Source organism: Alternaria viburni (assembly GCF_023758015.1).
Source record: "Alternaria viburni strain BMP 2772 chromosome Unknown scaffold_4, whole genome shotgun sequence".
Taxonomy (NCBI): domain Eukaryota; kingdom Fungi; phylum Ascomycota; class Dothideomycetes; order Pleosporales; family Pleosporaceae; genus Alternaria; species Alternaria viburni.
The window spans coordinates 1106529-1125490 of record NW_026055773.1 but is presented as its reverse complement, the minus strand read 5'-3'; the positions used below and the strand labels follow the sequence as shown (position 1 = coordinate 1125490).

General features: G+C 52.8%; 7 protein-coding genes across 7 annotated transcripts; 4 read left to right on the top strand and 3 right to left on the bottom strand.

Moving 5' to 3' along the window:
- Positions 1–3126: 3126 nt before the first annotated feature.
- On the bottom strand, positions 3127–7047 carry J4E79_002645 (uncharacterized protein; the record flags this gene model as incomplete). The annotated part of the gene is made up of 5 exons (XM_049351543.1): positions 3127–3137; positions 3191–5539; positions 5589–6249; positions 6302–6676; positions 6724–7047. 5 exons carry the CDS (start codon positions 7045–7047, stop codon positions 3127–3129), a joined length of 3720 nt encoding a protein of 1239 aa, XP_049214181.1.
- Positions 7048–7627: 580 nt separating this feature from the next.
- J4E79_002644 (uncharacterized protein) lies at positions 7628–8962 on the top strand (the record flags this gene model as incomplete). Its single annotated transcript, XM_049351542.1, has 2 exons — positions 7628–7960; positions 8054–8962. The coding sequence occupies 2 exons, from the start codon at positions 7628–7630 to the stop codon at positions 8960–8962; spliced, it is 1242 nt and encodes a 413-aa protein (XP_049214180.1).
- A 252-nt stretch (positions 8963–9214) lies between these two features.
- On the top strand, positions 9215–9910 carry J4E79_002643 (uncharacterized protein; the record flags this gene model as incomplete). Its single annotated transcript, XM_049351541.1, has 2 exons — positions 9215–9522; positions 9598–9910. The coding sequence occupies 2 exons, from the start codon at positions 9215–9217 to the stop codon at positions 9908–9910; spliced, it is 621 nt and encodes a 206-aa protein (XP_049214179.1).
- A 409-nt stretch (positions 9911–10319) lies between these two features.
- Positions 10320–12163, top strand: J4E79_002642 (uncharacterized protein; the record flags this gene model as incomplete). Its single annotated transcript, XM_049351540.1, has 4 exons — positions 10320–10444; positions 10503–10621; positions 10671–11657; positions 11835–12163. 4 exons carry the CDS (start codon positions 10320–10322, stop codon positions 12161–12163), a joined length of 1560 nt encoding a protein of 519 aa, XP_049214178.1.
- Positions 12164–13473: 1310 nt separating this feature from the next.
- J4E79_002641 (uncharacterized protein) lies at positions 13474–14808 on the bottom strand (the record flags this gene model as incomplete). Its single annotated transcript, XM_049351539.1, has 2 exons — positions 13474–14689; positions 14735–14808. The coding sequence occupies 2 exons, from the start codon at positions 14806–14808 to the stop codon at positions 13474–13476; spliced, it is 1290 nt and encodes a 429-aa protein (XP_049214177.1).
- A 284-nt stretch (positions 14809–15092) lies between these two features.
- Positions 15093–16775, top strand: J4E79_002640 (uncharacterized protein; the record flags this gene model as incomplete). The annotated part of the gene is made up of 2 exons (XM_049351538.1): positions 15093–15606; positions 15661–16775. 2 exons carry the CDS (start codon positions 15093–15095, stop codon positions 16773–16775), a joined length of 1629 nt encoding a protein of 542 aa, XP_049214176.1.
- A 726-nt stretch (positions 16776–17501) lies between these two features.
- On the bottom strand, positions 17502–18935 carry J4E79_002639 (uncharacterized protein; the record flags this gene model as incomplete). Its single annotated transcript, XM_049351537.1, has 1 exon — positions 17502–18935. One exon carries the CDS (start codon positions 18933–18935, stop codon positions 17502–17504), a length of 1434 nt encoding a protein of 477 aa, XP_049214175.1.
- Positions 18936–18962: the final 27 nt, after the last annotated feature.

Below are 18962 nucleotides of genomic sequence, written 5' to 3'. Positions count from 1 at the left end.
CGATGGATGCACAATGATCAGGCGGGGCAATAACCGAGGGAATCCGCTTTCTCTGTTGAGAGTGCACGATTGCAACGGAAGGGGCGTCCAATCGGTCTAGCTAAACCCTCGAATCGAGAGAAATGATGAGCCGAAGAAGCCGGACAATCACCAGTACCACCAAGATTGCTCATGTTTGGCATCCCGTATTATGATGCTATACCAGCTGATATGCATAAGAGAGTACTCAGCGTCGCGATCACTGTCACGGATCGGGTTTCCATCTTCAGCGGACTCTCGATCCATCACTTCGATCTGTTCACCCTTTTGAGTCCGTAGACCCCAAGCTGCCACCGATTGACAACCGCTTCGTACCATGAGAAGTGCCAATTCCACGCCAGCACGTTCACTCTACTGCAGGGAAAGCGGGACTTTACGCGCTAAGCGCACATGATTCGTTGTCTTTCATGTTGGACAGCCTCTGCTTCGACGAATCATGCGCACACTCAAAAGAATCCGGAAGGGCTTGCCACATTCCGTAGCGCAAGGCCATGACAAAGACGCCAAAGATGTGAGCTAGCCCTGTTTCACCCAGACATGTTAGGTCCCTTTAGGCAAATGATGCTTGATATGATCTGGTTGGATACCATCCAGAATGACATGCAGAAGCCCGTTATCGAGCAATAGACCGAGGGCCGGTAGCTGGGAGACGGCAAAAGGAAAACTCTAGATCGACGCTGATCTCGACCAGGCGATTAAGCGCGCAAAAACGTGGCATGCCGATTCATTGGAATTGGAAATGCACAGTGGGTCTCTAAGCCTGCGAAGTACTCCAGGGAACCCAGCTCCCCGCATCCTTACATGTCTGTCCCGCCGAGTCATGAGCGCGGTGAATTCCCCAACGGCTACCGGGTTTCGCCAGGACTCAGGGCCGATTCAGTATAGTGTGGTCTCTGTCAGAAGATTGAGCAGTGACGTCGTTTTGGCAGTTCCCACGGTACTAACTCCCACGCTATCTCCATGATGATAGTTTAGGGTTTGCACCAAATCTCCGCACTACGCAGATAGTAGTTGGAGCAGTAGCACGGGGCAAAGCGCCCGCCGATCACCACAGTTCATCCATCGTGACATGGCAGTGCTTACAGTGTATGCTTGTTGGAAGCGACACATCTCGTATCGTATACAACGGCCAGCCACGGAGATACGCACACGGAAAATAACACTTGAGTTGGACCCGAGGTTTGGCTATCCGGACTTTTGCAGGATCCTTGATCCCAGGCATCGACCTCTTCTGCGACCACGCTGAGCCTTACGCACACACCATGAGCGATCCGTCCTCGAGCCACATCATCGGAAAGCAGCGAATGGGAAAATATATTCACGTCACACACGGCTCAACTTGTCATGCGACTGCGCCGTCGGCAATTCTAACCCAGAAAAACAAAGCAACAGTATATGGTATCCTCAGGTAAATTATCGGGGCCATGTTTTGGAGATAGACAGGTCATCCCGTACGAAGCTACGGGCCTGGTGTAAACTGCGGCCGGCGCTACAAGACACAGATTCACTGGACGCAACAATCCAACATCGCAAGCTCTTGAATACTCCACCTAAGCTAATGAAGCAACCTCTTCCGACGTATGAGGTATGTGCTGAAAACATGTGACCGCAGGTCTATGCATGCAGGCGCAGGAAAAAACAACTACTCCATCCCAAATAACTGGGTATGCATATGCAGGTTAGGTTAGCCGAGTAAACGCATATTTGTCGCAACCAACACGATCTTCAATTTCGTTTCATCGCTCATACTCCTCAACAACGAAGATGCAACACCGCTTCCATGATGATATCCGGTGTAGCATGACTAACAACGACCCAACCTTCGGCCTGAGGATTTTGAGCCTGAATGACCTAGGCATGTCATGGACCGCACGGTGGTAACGACAGAAATACCAAGCGTTTAAGCCGCGGTCTTGACCATGCAGCCTTACGATGACCGATGACCTGCACTGTTCATGACAGCCATGTGCGCAGGCCGTCCCAACAAAGGAAGCCGCGAAACCACCGGCACTACCCACCCACAGCTCACGATATCGATATGAAGTCCACTCGTATGTCTTACTTCCAAACACCCAAGGCACGTAAATCGGGCAGGTGTGCAAGGCGTAAAAAAACGTCCCGTCCGTCATCCTTCCTCTAAGCGCCGGCTTGTGCGGCGCGGTCGTGACAAAAGCGAGCCAAAACCTGGTCCTGGACCCAGCTGATCAACGCTAGGCCTTCCCAAAACCCACGTCTTGGTCTAGTCCAGTAAGCATCGCCTGGATATGATGGTGGCTTGCACGCTCTGGAGGAGTGCTGCGGCGCAGCAAGCGCCGGCGCGTAAATGGGGTTGAAGCGAAATGGGCCGATCCTGCCTTGAACAAACGGACGACGACCGCGTCCCTGGAATGAGGGCCAAAATCAATGGGTCGATTGCTAACCAACGAGTCGGTATACGAGAATAGTATAGTGCTGTGGTTCTTTTCAGGCCAGCAATGTGCTGGCTGGGCAAGGCAGACGTGTAGCTACGCAGCATCGCAATTCGCGCAGGTACGTCGAATACAGCTTCATCACTGTTTCATGACTACATCATCATCTGTGCTTTTGGACTCCCGCCCGCTTATGTTGGGGTCGTGCTTACGATGCTGATATGATCTTCAGATATTGGTGCACTAGCCGTGACATCCAACGTGCCGCAGCCGAGCTCTCGCATCGTGAGTAAGAGCGTTACCATGTTCTCATACTCACCCTGTTGATCAAAGTACGTTGCGCAATGAAATCGCCCCAAGAAGTAGAGTGTGTTCGTAGCTATCTCCCTGTTACCGATGGGCGTTTCGTCCCATGCGCACCTCTGGATCTCGTGAGAGTGAAGCCATGGCCGATGAGTAAAGTTGGTATTGAGATTTGATTAGTTATTATGATTCCTAACTTTGCTTTGACTACCTCATAACATCATGCACCTCTGAATGGAGAGCCGTGAGAATTCTCGGCCCTATCAAGATTGACCACCTTCACGTTTTGCAGCCTCACCAACGCCATGTCGCGATGTCGAATATGAGAAGAGCTCGTGTAATCGTCAGAATGATATCGTACTCTTTAGTATGATAATTATCCGGTTTCTGTGAAAGTGTTAGTCTGCATCTATTGCTTATGGGTATCGTGAAGAACTCACCAGTCTCAACACCGGGTTGCCTTCCGTCCAATCCTCCAGTGACCTTCTTCTTCAGCTTAGACAGCCCAATCTTAGCCTCATCTTTTGCGAATTTCGCATTCCGTGCAGGCTTCCATTGCATCAGCCCACGGTGCTTCCTCTCTTCAGTTCTCTTGTTCTGCTTGTTGACACTTCCATTTCCGCTCGATGATGTTTCATCTGTCTCGGCTGTGGTACTTGTACGAGCTGTTGACATGGACTGGCGAGCTTGATGATCCTGGGTTGGCGATAGATCGGTCTTTTGTGACTTCAGTTGACCATTGCCTTTGCTTTGATCACCTCCGCCCTGGCCACCACTCATAGCCTTCGCGTTGCCTACCGTATCAGCATCTTCGACACCGATATCGGATGAAGAATAGTTTGCGCCATAGTCGTCATCAGAGTCGTCGTTATCCTCATTGTCGGATGGATGGTGACGGTCGTGTAGTGGCTCTTCAACGCCAGGTTCACGTCTCTTTTGGCGTCTGGTATTCATGTAGGCTTTAGGGTTGTCTCCAAAAGCACCTGACCAGTCCTGGCCATCCTTCGCGAGCCACTGGCGCTTCTCTTCCTCACTCGCATTCTTCAGGATGTCACGTCCTGTAGTCAATGACTGGTCATGCAGCTCCTGCACGCGATCTGGTATCTCCTTTTCGACCTTGTGGTTTCGAACACCCTCCGTAACACAAGCCTCCCATGTCTCGAAGGTCTCGCGTGTGTCATTGTCGGTGATGAAAGCAGCGTGCGCCTCATCCGTACCGGCCTTGAAGCGAGCACGAAATTGCAGGCGGCCCACCTCTTGGAGGTCATCGAGACCAGGTTCCTTGTGGCAGTTTGATTCGGTGATGTAGTTCTGTGTGAGTCGAGCAGGAGCAGCGGTCTTCCAGATTGGAATGTTAATGTCTGCATCTTCGTTGTCGATGAAGTGCTGGAGCCAGATCACGGCATAAGCGTCGGCCTTGCGATGATTGCTGATGTGGAATTCGAACACGATCGGTGACCTGTAGCGGTGCTTAACTGGTAATCGGACGTTGTTCTTTCCATTGCCTTCTTCCAAATCCCAGTAATAGCCATCGCCTTCTTGGAGCTTGGTGGCAGCGCTGCGGCCTAGCTTGCCGGTGCTACCTCCAGTCCGCAACTTGATCTTGGGGTGATGGTTGTAGCCTAGAGCCAGAATGCGCTGCGACCGGAATTCGAAGGTGCCGACGTCCCAGCCAAGCATCTGCGGTGGTAGACGAGTTTCGATGCTGCGGAATAACAGAGAGATGCGTATGCGACCGAAACCGATACCACCGTCGAGCGGATACCATCGCGTAACCTGGGATGATGTTTCGAGGATGTCAGATAGCTTCAGTGGAACCACGCCTAGAATGGGGTCGTGCTCCCTGTTCCTTTGGTCGCGCACCGTTACCGTGATGATGGCCGATCGCCAGTCACGAACGAATCGTTCGGTACCTGCGTTGAAGATGGGCTGAGATGAGACAGCCTTCGAACGAGTTCGGTAGACTAGCTCGTCGTTGAACAAGATCGTACAGTAGCTGTTCGGAAGATTGCCACCAGTCTCTTCTTTGCCTTCGCCGTAAGGCTTCGCAGGCTCGTACTCGCGACCTCTAGGGTCGGCGCTACCCTTGACGTTCTCGAGCTCTAGGTTCACGATCTGGTGGCAGACCACACTGCAGATACCGCTAGGCCAGAGAGGATCCGGTGGAGTGTGCATGACAGCATCATCCTCTTCGGAGTTGATGACACCCTTCTCGTCTTGTAGCTCAGGCTTGTCCTTCAACTCGTCTGGGAGAGACTTGTTCTTGCCGTCCGTTCGCATCTCTTTCCTGAATTTCGGCTTGGTGAAGTAGCCGACTTCCCAGTGAAGTTCTCCAGGCATCTCGCTATCGGCATCCATACCAGCCAGCTTTGAAGTCTGCGGGTACATCTTGCCGGGGTGTTGAATCATCTTCTGCATGGAAATCTCGACCTTTCCGACAATGTCATCGGCGGTGTGTCGGTCGGAGTCCCAGAGTTCTACGCTCAGATTCTCATTGGCTTTGATCAATTCCGGTCCAACAAGAACAGCTGCTGTCTCTTCCCAGATCGGATTCAGATCATCGGTAATGACCCGAGTGCAGTACATGGGTTTTCCGTATTTTGAGAAAGCGATAGTGATGTAAGGGTCGCTTCCACCATGTTTCGATCCGCGTTTGTCTTGCTTGCTCAGGCCAACAGCGCGGTGAATACGGATCCAGAGAACACCGAGGGCTTCCGTGTCCTTCTGAACGGAGTCGCCCTGGAGAATAGCTCGCATGTCGATAGACATGGACTTGGGCGCAACATACACTAGACTGATTAGCATGTTTTCCTTCTCCGTCCAGAAGGGCTCACTTACTGCTTGCCGCTGCCTTGATGGCGTAGTTGACGAAGTTACTGATCAATGGAAGGTTGAGGATGTTTACACCCTTCTCCACCATGGGTGTACATCCGGCACTGACCTGCGGTGCGCCCATCAACGTGAAGGTCAATGTCTTCAGGAAAGGAGGCTCCGGTGTCATGTTGAGACGCAGGCGAACTGTACCGACAAGTCCCTGCAATTCGACGAATATGGGCAGCGGAACACCGAAGAGACCCTTAATTCCCAAGTAGAATACCAGCTGCATGTGCATGTTTCGTGCCCTCTCCGAAACTCGCTTTCCGCTGGGGCTCGCATGATATGCGAAAGAGACCTCCAGATTGTAGTAATCGCCACCTTCTTCGTCTGCTGCTGCTTCTTGTGGGTCTTTCGTCTTTTTGTTCTCTTCGTGGATGGACCTCTTCATGTCGCCCATGTGTGAGTCTGGAAGTGCTCGCAAGCTAAGGATGCGCAACGGGTTGCTTCCTTGGTTGATTTCGGCCACGCGGACATTTTCGATGACACCGGGTACAGAGGCCTGCATGACATCTTCAAGCATGTCCGCAACCCCGGAGAACATGTCGGGATTGATGAGGCCCCAAACAATAGCGAGAAGCGTGTTCATCCATTCGACGGACTCGGGTAGCAAATTTAGAGAGGCCTACAAGATGGTTAGCTATCGCTCATGTGGGTGGACTTTCGCAAATACACACCATCTGGCCACGAACTTGCTCGCTGTCCCACTCTACCTCTCGTCCGCTGCGCACGACTTCCTTCATCCAGAGAAATACGCCAGAAGCCAGGCACATGCCGAGTGGTATGAGACCCTTCAGTGCGCCACCGAACATCTTGCCTACGACAACTGTTCCAATCAAGATACCCGCGCACAGGTAGTTGGCTCGTGTTTCGAGTGCGGCAAACATGGGCTCGTAGCTGACTGAGGGTGTCGGGTGGAAGAGAACGTTCGTCTTTTCGCCGTGGATAGGTACGTCAGTCGTCGTACCTTCGGCGACTGGATCTGGAGGAGCTGTGACATCCTGGTTGTGCTTGTAGTCTTCGAGAGATTGGGAGGCGTCGGTCTTTATGGGCTGCAGAGTGTTAGAGATCGTGTATTGAGCCGACACAGGATACATACCGTCTGCTTGTCAAGGTTCGCGTTTGGTATAACTAGATGCGGGTTTTCGACCTCATCCATCATATCCTCATTGACATCGGCAATGGTGACTTCCCTACCAGTCGTAGGGTCGGTAACCACCTGCTCTGTACCCTTTATTTGTCTTTCCTGCTGCTTATGGGGTTGCGATTGCTGCTGGTTTTGCTGCTTGGATGCTTCGTCTATTCTCTTGTCCCGAGCCGCCTTGTCCTTGTCCAGATTTTCGACGAACTGCCTAACGGTAGGGATTGGGTTATGGCCCGAGTAATGCCCTCCCGGAGCGTGTTGCTGCTGTTGTGACGCCATGCTGTGCTATTTCTCCTCCAGAGTGACCGCCCAAGTCAAAGTCAAGGGTGTGGAGGGGCGAAAGGGCTTCCAGCAGTTGCGGCTGTTGCGGGAGGATCGAGGATCGTATGGGCCGATGGAGATATATTGGGAGAGTTTGGGCCTAGCGAAGATCTCCCCGCTTAAGAAGCGAAAGCAAGGAACAAGCAAGCTGCAAGACCATAAAAGAGTTCCCGCGCGCGGGGCTGCCAATTGCAGTCAATGACGTAGGGCAAGTGCGCCCAATGCTGCAACAGGAGCAGCCGCGTTACCTTTTTGCGCACGACGCGTACCCAACCTTTGCTTGTGCCACGGCACGAAGCTGTCAAAATCTCCACTGTGGCTGGAATTCTGGTAATCACCCTGGCTGTCGCGTTCATGGATCGCGAGATCCGCCTATAATGACGTCAATGCACATGCTGTGGCTGCATTGGCCAATCAGGGCATGGTGGGGCTGATCGTCCCCTCCACCTTGGAACGACTCATGATCTCCTTGCTCACGCCTTGCTAACGGAAGTTACCCGCGACCTATTTCGAGCGCGCTATTGGCCAGGTTTACATGATGTCAGGCTGGTTCACTCTCTTCACCAATTGTCGCTACATCCTCAATGGCGAGCTTGTCGAGGACCATCTCGTTATCTCAGATGAGTCTGGACTTATCTTAAAAAGAGAAGGCTACATTGGGGGCGAGGCCATCGACTTGGAAGACAGTATCATAGCTCCAGGCTTTCTGGAACTACACACCAATGGGGCAAACGGCTTCCACTTCACACATTGTGAGAACGAAAAGACATATGCGACCAAGATCGATGATATCGCAAGGTACTACGCAACTCAAGGTGTCACCGGATTCTGGGCAACCCTACCAACTGTAAAGAGTAATGAATTCCAAAAGGTGAGACAAATGTAGCGTACTGTGACACCTTTGTCGTGCAATTGAACGATCGATAAGTGCATACATTGTGCCAGTCTACTGACACAGCTCCAGATTCTTCCCTCTTTGAAGCCACGGCAGATTTCCTCTTCAGCATCCCTGCTCGGAGCTCATACCGAAGGACCATATCTACATCCAGATAAGAAGGGCGCGCACAACAGCTCCCTCTTTCATCCATGCTCAACCTCCCCTTCGACTGTGTACGGATCCACTAACCTGCAATCTACTGTCAAACTTGTGACCGTCGCACCAGAACTTCAAGATTCAGCTGCACTTATCAAATCGCTTACGTCGCAGGGCATCAAAGTAGCAATGGGCCATTCTACTGCCACGTATGAACAAGGATTGGCGGGGCTGAAGGCTGGAGCAAGTGGATTAACACATACCTTGAATGCCATGCCAGCTTGGGCATCACGAGCGCCTGGATTAGCTGGCCTGGTCTCGCTACCGGAAACAGGAAAGGTCGCACCGCCGTGGTATACCATCATTGCGGACGGAGAGCATCTGCATCCCAATACCGTGTCTTTGCTTCATCGCTCAAGCCCAAAGCGGTCGATTCTGATAACAGACAGCATTGAACTTGCTTCACTCAAGAACGGAACATATCCTGGCCACTCGCAGATTCCTTTTGAACAGGTGAAGAATGGTACACGGGCGACAATTGCCGGAACCGACACGTTGATCGGTGGCTGTATACCCCTCCAGCAGAGTGTGAGAAACTTGATGGATTGGTCTGGATGTGGAATCGCAGAGGCTGTGGGCACGGTTACAGAAAACGTGGCTGCCTTTATGGGCGTTGACGGAGAAGGTGGAAGAGGTGTGCTAAAGGAGGGTAGAAGAGCAGACTTGACGGTATTGAATGAGCAAGGCGAAGTGCTACAAACGTGGGTCGCGGGACACAAAGTATGGGACAAGGAAGAAGACATCAGGGCACACGAGGACGATGGTGAAGCAAGAGGCTGACACGCAGATACACGAGAGCACTGTAGCTAAAGAGCATGTTGACAATGCGACACTAAACAATTACAACGTCGCTGGACTGTCAGCACCTCCTACATATAAACGCTGTGTAAGTCGAGGGCTAGCACGAGCGGGCAGCACTTGCGTGAAGTCAAAGAACGTGTGAAGTATATTAACTATATAGTCAACTCTCGATGCACAAACGACCTCGTCTCTCTAACTGTCGATGCGCATATCGTACACACCACCCAAACCATGAGCACCGATAACAACCCCCAGTCTATATTGCACATCTCTGCACCCGAACCACATGAACCATCCCCGCCCCTTCTCATCTTCGTCCTCGGCCCTCCCTGCGCCGGCAAGTCGACGATATGCACCATTCTAGCCAAACACTTCAACCTAGACCACTTCTCCCTCGGCAATGAGCTCCGTAACCTGGTCTCCTCAAACTCGACTGGCCATCCCGCTCGCATAAAATGCAAGCTGTCGGTAGAGGAGCTGGGAGATCTCGCCAAGAACGTCAAAGCAGGAACACTGGCGCCGTCCAACAGAACACCCAAGTACGTTCGGGAGCGGATTTTCCCTGATGGCGTTGTTCCGCCAAACGTACGGATCCTGATAGATGGCTTTCCTAGGGGAGTGGATCGGTGGGAGACCTTCAAGGAGAGTGTCAAAGATATATGGCAGCCCAATGGCAATACTTGGGTATTAGCATTGTGTACTGATCGAGAAGTGGCAAGAGAGAGGTTTGTGAGTCGCGGAAGGGCAGGCGATGTCTTCGATAAGCGATATGACAGTCATAAGGATTCTATCAGCGAGATCATCGCTGCGATGAAGCAGGATGAGATGAATGTGATTGAGTGTGAGACTGGGCTGGGCTTCGACCCGCAAGATATAGTCGGAATCGTTGAGAGCATCTCACGATTGGTGGAGGGCAATCAGGCGTGAGCAAAGGTTCTCCATGTCATGGGTAGCTGATCAGATCAGATCGTGCCAGCCATCTCTTTAAGAAGAATTGCATTGTCGCATGGACCGACCTTCCCCCCTTATGCGTAGCCATTACTGGGAAAATGCCCAAAGCGCATTCATTTCATACGCATTCAAACGAGCTATCGCGTGTCTTAAGGTGATGTATCGCCACATTCGAGCCGCTAATTCAGGTGAAATCCAAAGCAGTAGATACCGGACGAGATATTCTTCTCACGCGCACAAGTCCCGATCAGTGAAGACCAGGCTGCTTTTCGGACAGGCCATACGTAATGCCGGGATGCCCTGAGCGTGCGCGATGATGAAGAAAGCTCCTCGGCAGCCAGCGACAGATTTTGTCACCAGGCCCCGCTTAGTCACCCACGCTAAAATGGCGCTACCATCTTCCTCCGACATTTCAATCTTTTCCTACAGCTCCAACATGGAAACCCTCGACAACACTGAGTGGGATGTTCTCATCGTAGGCACTGGCCTGCAGCAGTCTCTTCTCGCTTTGTATGTATCTTGCTCGTCGGCGAGGCTGGACGCGATCTGACTGACGCAGCGCGTGAAGAGCTTTGTCGCGCTCCGACAAGAAGATCCTCCATGTCGACGAGAATGACTACTACGGCGGTGCCGAGGCTGCCTTTAGCTTGCAAGAAGCTGAAGAGTGGGCGCAGCGAATGAGTGGTGGTAAGTAGGGATGACGTTGAATGGGTAGACTGTCGCTAATGCATCGCAGAAACCTCGAATGCTGCCTTCTCCCACGTCGCAGTCACCAAGCCTGAGGCTACTGGTTCAGGCCCCGCGCTATCCTTCTCGAGGGCATACAGCCTGTCTCTAAGCCCCCAGGTCATCTACGCGCGCTCCTCGCTGCTTGGCTACCTCGTCTCGTCGAGGGTCTACCGTCAACTCGAGTTTCTTGCTGTCGGTACCTGGTGGGTATACTCTGCCGATGCACCGGGCGAAAGCTCGTCATCGCATGGAAGACTACTGAAGGTGCCCAACGGCCGCGAGGATGTCTTCCAGGATCACGACCTCGACTTCAAAGCCAAGCGCGCCTTGATGAAGTTCTTGCGCTTCATCAGCGAGTACGAGGAACAGACTGAAGTTTGGGAGGAGCACCGTCAGCAGCCCTTCTCGAGCTTCTTGTCGGAGCAGTTCAAGGTTCCAGCCAGTCTGCAAGGACCTCTGATGGCTTTGACGCTCTCGCCCACCAGGGCAGACCGTACGACAACCGAATACGCTCTACCAAGAATCGCGACACATCTACGTTCGATCGGAGTATTCGGTGCTGGTTTTGGCGCCGTCATACCGAAGTGGGGTGGCCTGTCAGAGATTAGCCAAGTCTCGTGTCGAGCCTGTGCTGTGGGTGGTGGTGTCTATGTCCTTGGAAAAGGCGTAACTCCACCCACTGACAGCGCCCCGGAGACAACCGAGAATGGTACAAAGCTTCGCCTGAAAGATGGCGAAGTTGTCACCGCGAAGTGGATCGTAGGAGGAAATTCCTCATCTGCTTCTGAGGATACATACTGCAAGTCGATGACCATTGTGTCATCCTCTTTGTCGCATCTATTCCCTCCCATCGCCGAGGAAGCACCAGCACCAGCCGCTGCTGTCGTTGTCTTCCCGCCCGGATCTTTGACGCTGGAGTCGCAAGCTGAAGAGCTTCCGCCAGTTCACGTCTTTGTGCATTCGAGCGACACTGGCGAATGCCCCTCTGGTCAATGTAAGTTTTTTCTATTACTTCACCCCTACGCTGTTATGATGAACAAACCTTACGAATACTTATCTACATTGTCTGAATACCATTGAAGACATTAACTCTGACAACCTGATACAACGGCACATCCTCTACATTGTCAATGCATGGTCTTCTAGCTTCATGTTACTGACTATACCCCAGGTGTACTATATGCTTCGACATCGGTGAGCGGCCGAGATGGGTTTGCTCTGCTTCAGAAAGCTGTAGACTCGTTGTTGTCTGCGGAAGACGTCTCGCCATCTCCTACCATATTATGGTCTGTCGAATACCAGCAGCAATCGTCATCCGGATCGGAGACGTTACCGACCGATACCGACCATGTCATTCGCTTTCCACCTCCCTCCATGGACCTCGCCTTCGATGACGCAGTGCTTGATAATGTCAAAGAGGTGTGGCAGAAGATTGTAGGCGACGATGCTGGCGAGTTCCTGGTCTTCCAAGACCGAGAAGTATATGACGATGACGAGTAATGATCTGATATATAATGAATCAATGAGTACATGATACCACTACATCTTCTGCACATCCTTCGAGACTATCGATGCAGTGCAAGTGCAATCAAGAATAAGCGATCGACCAATGGGAGTATCGAATGAAAGAACCCATGTACGATGTTGCACCCGTGCCATCTCACCACACCCTATAGCAGCCCTGACCATTAATGTTTCTTTCTATCATGCAACCCTGGGCGTTCCGTCCGCCTTTCCATTACATCTCCCGTCAGAATACACCGCACACACCCGTTGTCTCTAGATAACCATCTTCCAATCCCGCCATTGACATCCAGCAACTTCCCGGTAAGGTCGTTCCCCTCTGGTCATTCACCTCCCCTACATACGCGGGACAGAGTGAAGTCTCCTCAATGCATTCCCCCGACCTCTCCTTCTCGCTCCGAGTCCCTCTCCGCTGCGGGTAGACGTGTGTTGACAGGAGCAAAAGCCGCCTCGCCCGTCTCCTCCTGCTGCCGCCTACGTCCCGCAACCTGGCTTAGTGTTGTCCATGAAGTCGTAGTGGAAAGAAGCGACCGCGGCGGGGTCATCGTACTCCGTAATGTCGTGAGTGAAATAACTGTCACCACCACTCCTACGCCCGGTGTGGTTGTAATAATGAATGTACTACCTGACTCGGTGGTGGACGTGGACGTAGACGTGGACTTGGGTGGTGTAAGTGTAGGATGAGGTTGACCGGGCGACAAGATGTCTAGGACATCGTAGATGCTTTGTAAAGCTGGTGAGATAGACCGCGGAGATATGGGCGATGGCTTTGTTGTGAGTGTTGTGGCCGAGCTTCCGCTTTGCGCTAGAGCGACAGCGAGGATGGGTAGCCAGAGGGCGAACAGCAGGCTTGTGATGTGCATGTTGGTAGTGGTGCGCTGTCTGAGTTGCGTGAACGCGACGTGGTTGAAGTAGGTAAGTGACTAAGTAGGCCGGTGGTGGGGGTCGTGACAGAATGAGCGGTTGAGTGGATTCGGGGAAGTGAAGGGGAAGTAATCAGAGAGTGACTGGCAAACGAGCGAGTGGGTCGTGAGTCAGTTTGGTATCAGAGCTAATTCCTTCATATTTACGCCACACAAGTCGCCTTTGTAATAAGTACTTTGAGCAACGTAATCGTGGGGCGGAGACTGAAAAGCGCGTGCGGCGTGGTGTTGACGGGCGACAGACACGATCAGACAAAGACCTGGACGGTTCTGCAAAAGGTCTTGAGGGACACATTACGAGAGAAATATCACGAGAATCCGAAAAACCCTGTTTTGTCATTTCTGATCAGCGATGTGGTGGTTTCATTCCTGAATATACTTCTTAAGACTCCTCAGCCTCTCCATGGCCTGCTCCAGCACGTCATCGTTCTTGCACACGGCGAACCGTAGCCAATCTTCCACGATGTGCGCGTTTCCTGGCGTGAAGAATTCAGTTGGAGGGATAGCCGCTACACCAACTTCTTTGATCAAGAACCAACTGAGCTGGAAGTCTCTTGGTCTCTCCGCAACGTGAGGAGGAAACTCATAGTCGCTTGGCAACTTGACCTTGGACATGTTTACCAAAACAAAGTATCCGCCTTCGGGATCCGAGTAGGGTAGCCCAAGCTCATTGAAGACAGCAGTGAACTTGTCGATCTTGGCCTTCATCTCTTTTTTCGATTCGTCCCAGAAGTTGTGGGCATCAGCTTGCTCAAACCCAATTGCGGTGGCTTCTTGGAGCGGCGAGACACTGCTGTAGCAGATTCGTGTGTGGGCTGCACTGACGTACTTGATCAGATGCTCGGGTCCAATCAGCCAGCCTACTCTCCAACCGGTGGCGTAGAAGTTCTTTCCTCCTGAACCAACTGTCAATGTGAGCTTGGCGATCTCTGGTGACAGAGTGGCGACACGAGTAAAAGGGACGTAGTATAGACGGTCGTAGACCTCGTCTGAGAGGATGATGATGTTGTGCTTGACGCAGAGGTCGCCAATGGCTTGCAGCTCATCCTTGGAAAAGACCTTGCCAATTGGGTTGTGCGGAGAGTTGATGACAATCATGCGGGTCTTGGGTGTAATGGCAGCCTCCAGCTCCTTCATGTCTAGACTCCATTCGGCTGCGGACGTTGTCTTGGTCGCGCCGTCTTTGGGAGGGTGAAGAGGCACGTAGACGACCTTCCCGCCTGGCATCTCGATGTTGCTAATGTACTGGTCGAAGAAGGGCTCGAAGACGATGACCTCGTCGCCCTCCTCCAAGAAGCCCATGAAAGCGCTGAGCATACCCTCATTTGCGCCTGTGGTGATTGTGACTTCCTTGTCGGGATCTATCGTGCGACCGAAGAAGGGCGAGTAGGCATCGGCAATGGCCTTCTTTAACCGCGGGCGGCCTTTGGTGGGCGAGTACTGGTTGCAGTCTACTTGGTCGAGCGCAGCCTTGGCGGCATCGAGGACGAACTTGGGAGGGTTGTAGCCAAAGAAGCCCTGGCCCATGTTGACGATGGGCTGCACGGGCGAGGCCGCGGCGGCTTCATTGACGATGGACCTGCCATTATTAGTATTTGTAGGACTTTGAGGCTTGCTGACCTACCAGACATCCTGCTTCTGGCCCGCGACTCTCTTCGCGGGCTTGAAGGGGTCTTCCCTTCGTGTTGTCGCTGACATGGCTCGGAGAGGGGGACAGCTGGTGGGGCACCTTGAAGCTGCGGATTGTCTCTTTGGGGAGGTTCGGATGGATCTGAGAGCCGGAGTCACGATGCTTCGCATGGCAATGGCATTGGAAGATGAGTAAACCCAGAAGAGTCACCAACTGCAGCGTCTAGCATTGCGTGCTCCAGTCCGTCGTCTGCCGTCATCAAGCGGGGACAAATCCGAAATAGCGCCGGCCTCGCTCGTCGCGTTACCCCAGAATAATTCGCGTCGCGTGCGCCGAGCCACTCATCTTCGACATGGTCGACTGCCCCATCTGCACTAAAGCCGTCAAAGACGCCCGAATCAACGAACACATCGACAGCGGCTGCGAGGAGTTCCTGCTCGAGCCAGAACCTCAAGGCACGCCTAACCTGGGCAAGGCGTATAGCTTCTTTACGCCGGGCGCACGCAAACCTCCGGGCGCGACACAGAAGAATGGACACCCAACCTCGTCACCACCCGCACAGCCAGCACCGCCGACCGCGACGCAACGGATAGAGATATCAAAGACACCTCCGCCAGGTACAAAACGACCTCTCGAAGAAGCGCCGGATACACAAGCCAATGGGGAGCAGCAATCACCATCTGCCCCGAAACGGGCGCGGAAACTCAAGGCTGTCGAAGATGCCATGCCACTGGCGGAGCGCATGAGGCCAATGTCATTGGATGATGTCTATGGTCAAGAGCTGGTGGGACCCGGCGGCGTGCTTCGAGGCATGGTTGACGAAGGCAGACTACCGTCAATGGTACTCTGGGGGAGACCAGGAACAGGTAGCACTTTCTACATATCCTTCGCGCTCCAATTGAGGCTAACCCATTCTCTAGGCAAAACCACCATCGCCAGACTCATCGCCAACACATCCGGTTCACGCTTCGTCGAGATCAACAGCACAAGCACAAAGTTGGAGGAAGTGCGCAAGATCTTCGCAGAGGCCTTTAGAGACCTGCAGCTGACAGGTCGAAAGACCATCGTTTTCTGCGACGAGCTACATCGCTTCTCAAAGACGCAACAAGACGCCTTCCTTGGGCCTGTAGAGTCAGGCACCATAACCCTCATAGCCGCAACAACCGAGAACCCATCATTTAAGGTCATCTCAGCTTTGCTGTCAAGATGTCGAACCTTTACGCTTGACGACCTCAAAGAAGACCACTTGGTACGAATACTCGAGCGCGCCATGGCCGTAGACAACGTCACATCCCCCATCCTAGACAAGCCGATGCTGGAATACTTCGCCCGCTTCTCTGACGGCGACGCCAGAACAGCCCTGAATCTTCTCGAACTCGCCATGAGCCTTGCGAAGCAGCCTGACATGACCAAAGAGAAGATTCAACAGAGTCTTACCAAAACCCTCGTATACGACCGCGCCGGCGACCAACACTACGATACCATATCCGCACTGCACAAGTCAATACGAGGCTCCGACCCCGACGCGGCATTATACTACTTAGCACGCATGCTCGAGTCTGGCGAGGACCCACGATACATAGCCCGGCGGCTCATCGTCGTCGCATCCGAAGACGTTGGACTGGCAGACAACTCGATGCTCTCCCTCGCGACAGCCACATACTCCGCCTGTGAGAAGATTGGCATGCCAGAATGCCGCATCAACCTCGCCCACGCCGTTATCGCCCTCTCACTCTCACCGAAATCTACGCGTGCATACCGGGGAATGAACAACGCTTACGATGCGTTGAAGGAGCCAGGCGTTGCAGCACTACCCATACCGCATCACATACGCAACGCGCCAACCAAGTTGATGAAGGACATGGGCTATGGAGAGGGATACAAGTACAACCCGCACTATCTAGACGGCAAAGTGAAACAGGAGTACCTACCCGAAGCACTCCGTGGTCGTTCGTTTCTGGAAGACACCGATCTGGGAAGCAAGGTTGACCCAGACCTCGTCGACGACGATGAGTTGATGCCAGAAATTGACTGAGCGCAGCTTTGGATAGATTTGGGGATAAGAGCTGAGAGCATTGCTTTGGCGTTTTGCATAGCGAATCAGATACCCATTACGCGCTTCATTTCGTACGAATCATACGCTGATAGTGCCGATGCTACTTGATATACTACCAAATCCCGTCTTGCTGAACCGAGAAGCTGACCTAACTACGTTGCGTGTGGTTAGGAAGCGGAAGGCGTTTGCTGACAGGCACAGTCATGCGTCACTGCCGCCTTGTGATACGCACCCACCTCATGGCCCCAAACACAGTTTCCTTGGTTGGTAACTGCATCCTGTGCATCACACGCTTCCGCTTCTCACATACCCGAGCACTAAACCTGAACACGACGTGCGGAAATCTGCCATCTTCTCCACCTGACCGGACCTTTGCGCAGTGCGTCAACTGGAAATGGACAACATCACCATTGGGTTTATCATCTTCTTCCTTATCAGCTCATGGTTTGGACATGCCTTATTACATCGTGTTATCAAGACACCGGCGCAGTATCAGAGACCGAAAGTAGATATGAAAGAGACATAGCTTGGAATGTGGAAAAACAGGAGAACGTCATTGGAGTTCGAACGTGGACGGTAAGACCGTCTGTTTACATACTGAATTACTATCATATCACACATACTGACAAGCCCCAGGAAGACTATGCCAATCAGCGCACAATTCCACAGTCACTACAGCCAACCTTCCCATCAATCCACCTACTCCTACTTCCTTTTCCTCGCCTTCGCCTTCGCCTTTGTCTTTACGCCACCACCGCTACCTCTCTTCTTCACAGGCGTCTTACCACGTGCCGTCTCAACACCCGTATCCCTGTTGTTCTCCATCTCTTTCGTACACGTGGCACAATACCATTCTTTGTTCTTCGGAATCGCCTTGGAGATGCCGATGCAACGACCATGATACCACCCAATTGGGCAAGCGTCGTTATCGCAGCCGATCATCAAGCTACCGTCGTCAAGGCCGCCACAAGTGCAGTGAGGGGTTGTATCGACTGGATCTTGGGCTGGAACTTTGCCTTTGCCTTTGGATCTAGCTGGCGTTCTGGGCTTTGCGGGGGGCTTGGGTTGAGCTGGAGCTCTCGGTTTAGGCTGAGGCTTGGGCTTGGGCTCGATCTTAAGTTGTTCTTCCTTCATATCCTTAGCGGCCTGAGTCTCGACCTTGATCCGAGCAGATTGGCGGCGTGTGCCGGGAACAGCTTCTGGTTCGGGGGTCTTGGGAGCAGGACTGTTTGATGCGACTCTTGGTGTAGCTTGGCGTACGATTGCAGTAACGGCTGGAGCAGCAATCGGCTGAGGAGATGGCGGTGCAGACGTTTCCAATGTCTCGGGCGCGGGCGGAAGTTCATCTGCACCGCTCAGCTCAAAATACAAGTCTTCTTGCCTCACAAACCTACCCTGTGCGTCTCTCCTACCCTCTTCAATCTTGTACTTCCGGAGAATCTGTCCTTCTTCCCCTACCATTTCAATACATCTTTCAGACACTTTGACTCCACTGGAGCTGCCAATGTACGCCGCCGCCGACTTTTTCATGGCGTGTTTAGCTTCACCCAAACTACCAAAAGTGATGACCAAGGACCGCTCTGCTCCTTCTTCCTCTTCGTAGTTGTCATTGAGATACTCAACACACAGACCGTACTGTACTGGCAAAGCGTCCAGCTCGCTCGCGCGGCTCCACTGCTTCACGCCGTCCGCGTCTTCGATGGCGGGGAAGACAATATCCATTTCGTAGCGTAGAACGACATGGTTCTTGCTATTCAGGATCTCGTAGAGACGATTAGTGCTTAGCTCCTTTGTTGCTCCCCACTTTACATTTGCCTCGATCTCTTGTGTAGCGTGGTCACGCATGGCTTTCTGGGTGGTCTCGAAGACGGGAGATGCAATGAGGAGCTGGTGACTGGCAGTCTCCGGGTCCTCGAGGAGGTTGTGGAAATAAATAGCGTAATGTTTTGTAGAAACTAGGGTGTCCTTGGTGAGCGGTGCTTGGGTATCTCGTCGCGCTCTCTTTGGAAACTCCCGAGTAGGAGAGGAGTTGACTGATGGCTTCCGCTTCAGAGGGCTCGGTGTAGCCGGAGGTAGAGTCATGCTGGACGGGATGGTGTCGGTCTGGAGGATGGGTGGGGGAGATATTGCTGACGACATGGTCGCGCTGGTCAAGCAGCAGCGAGT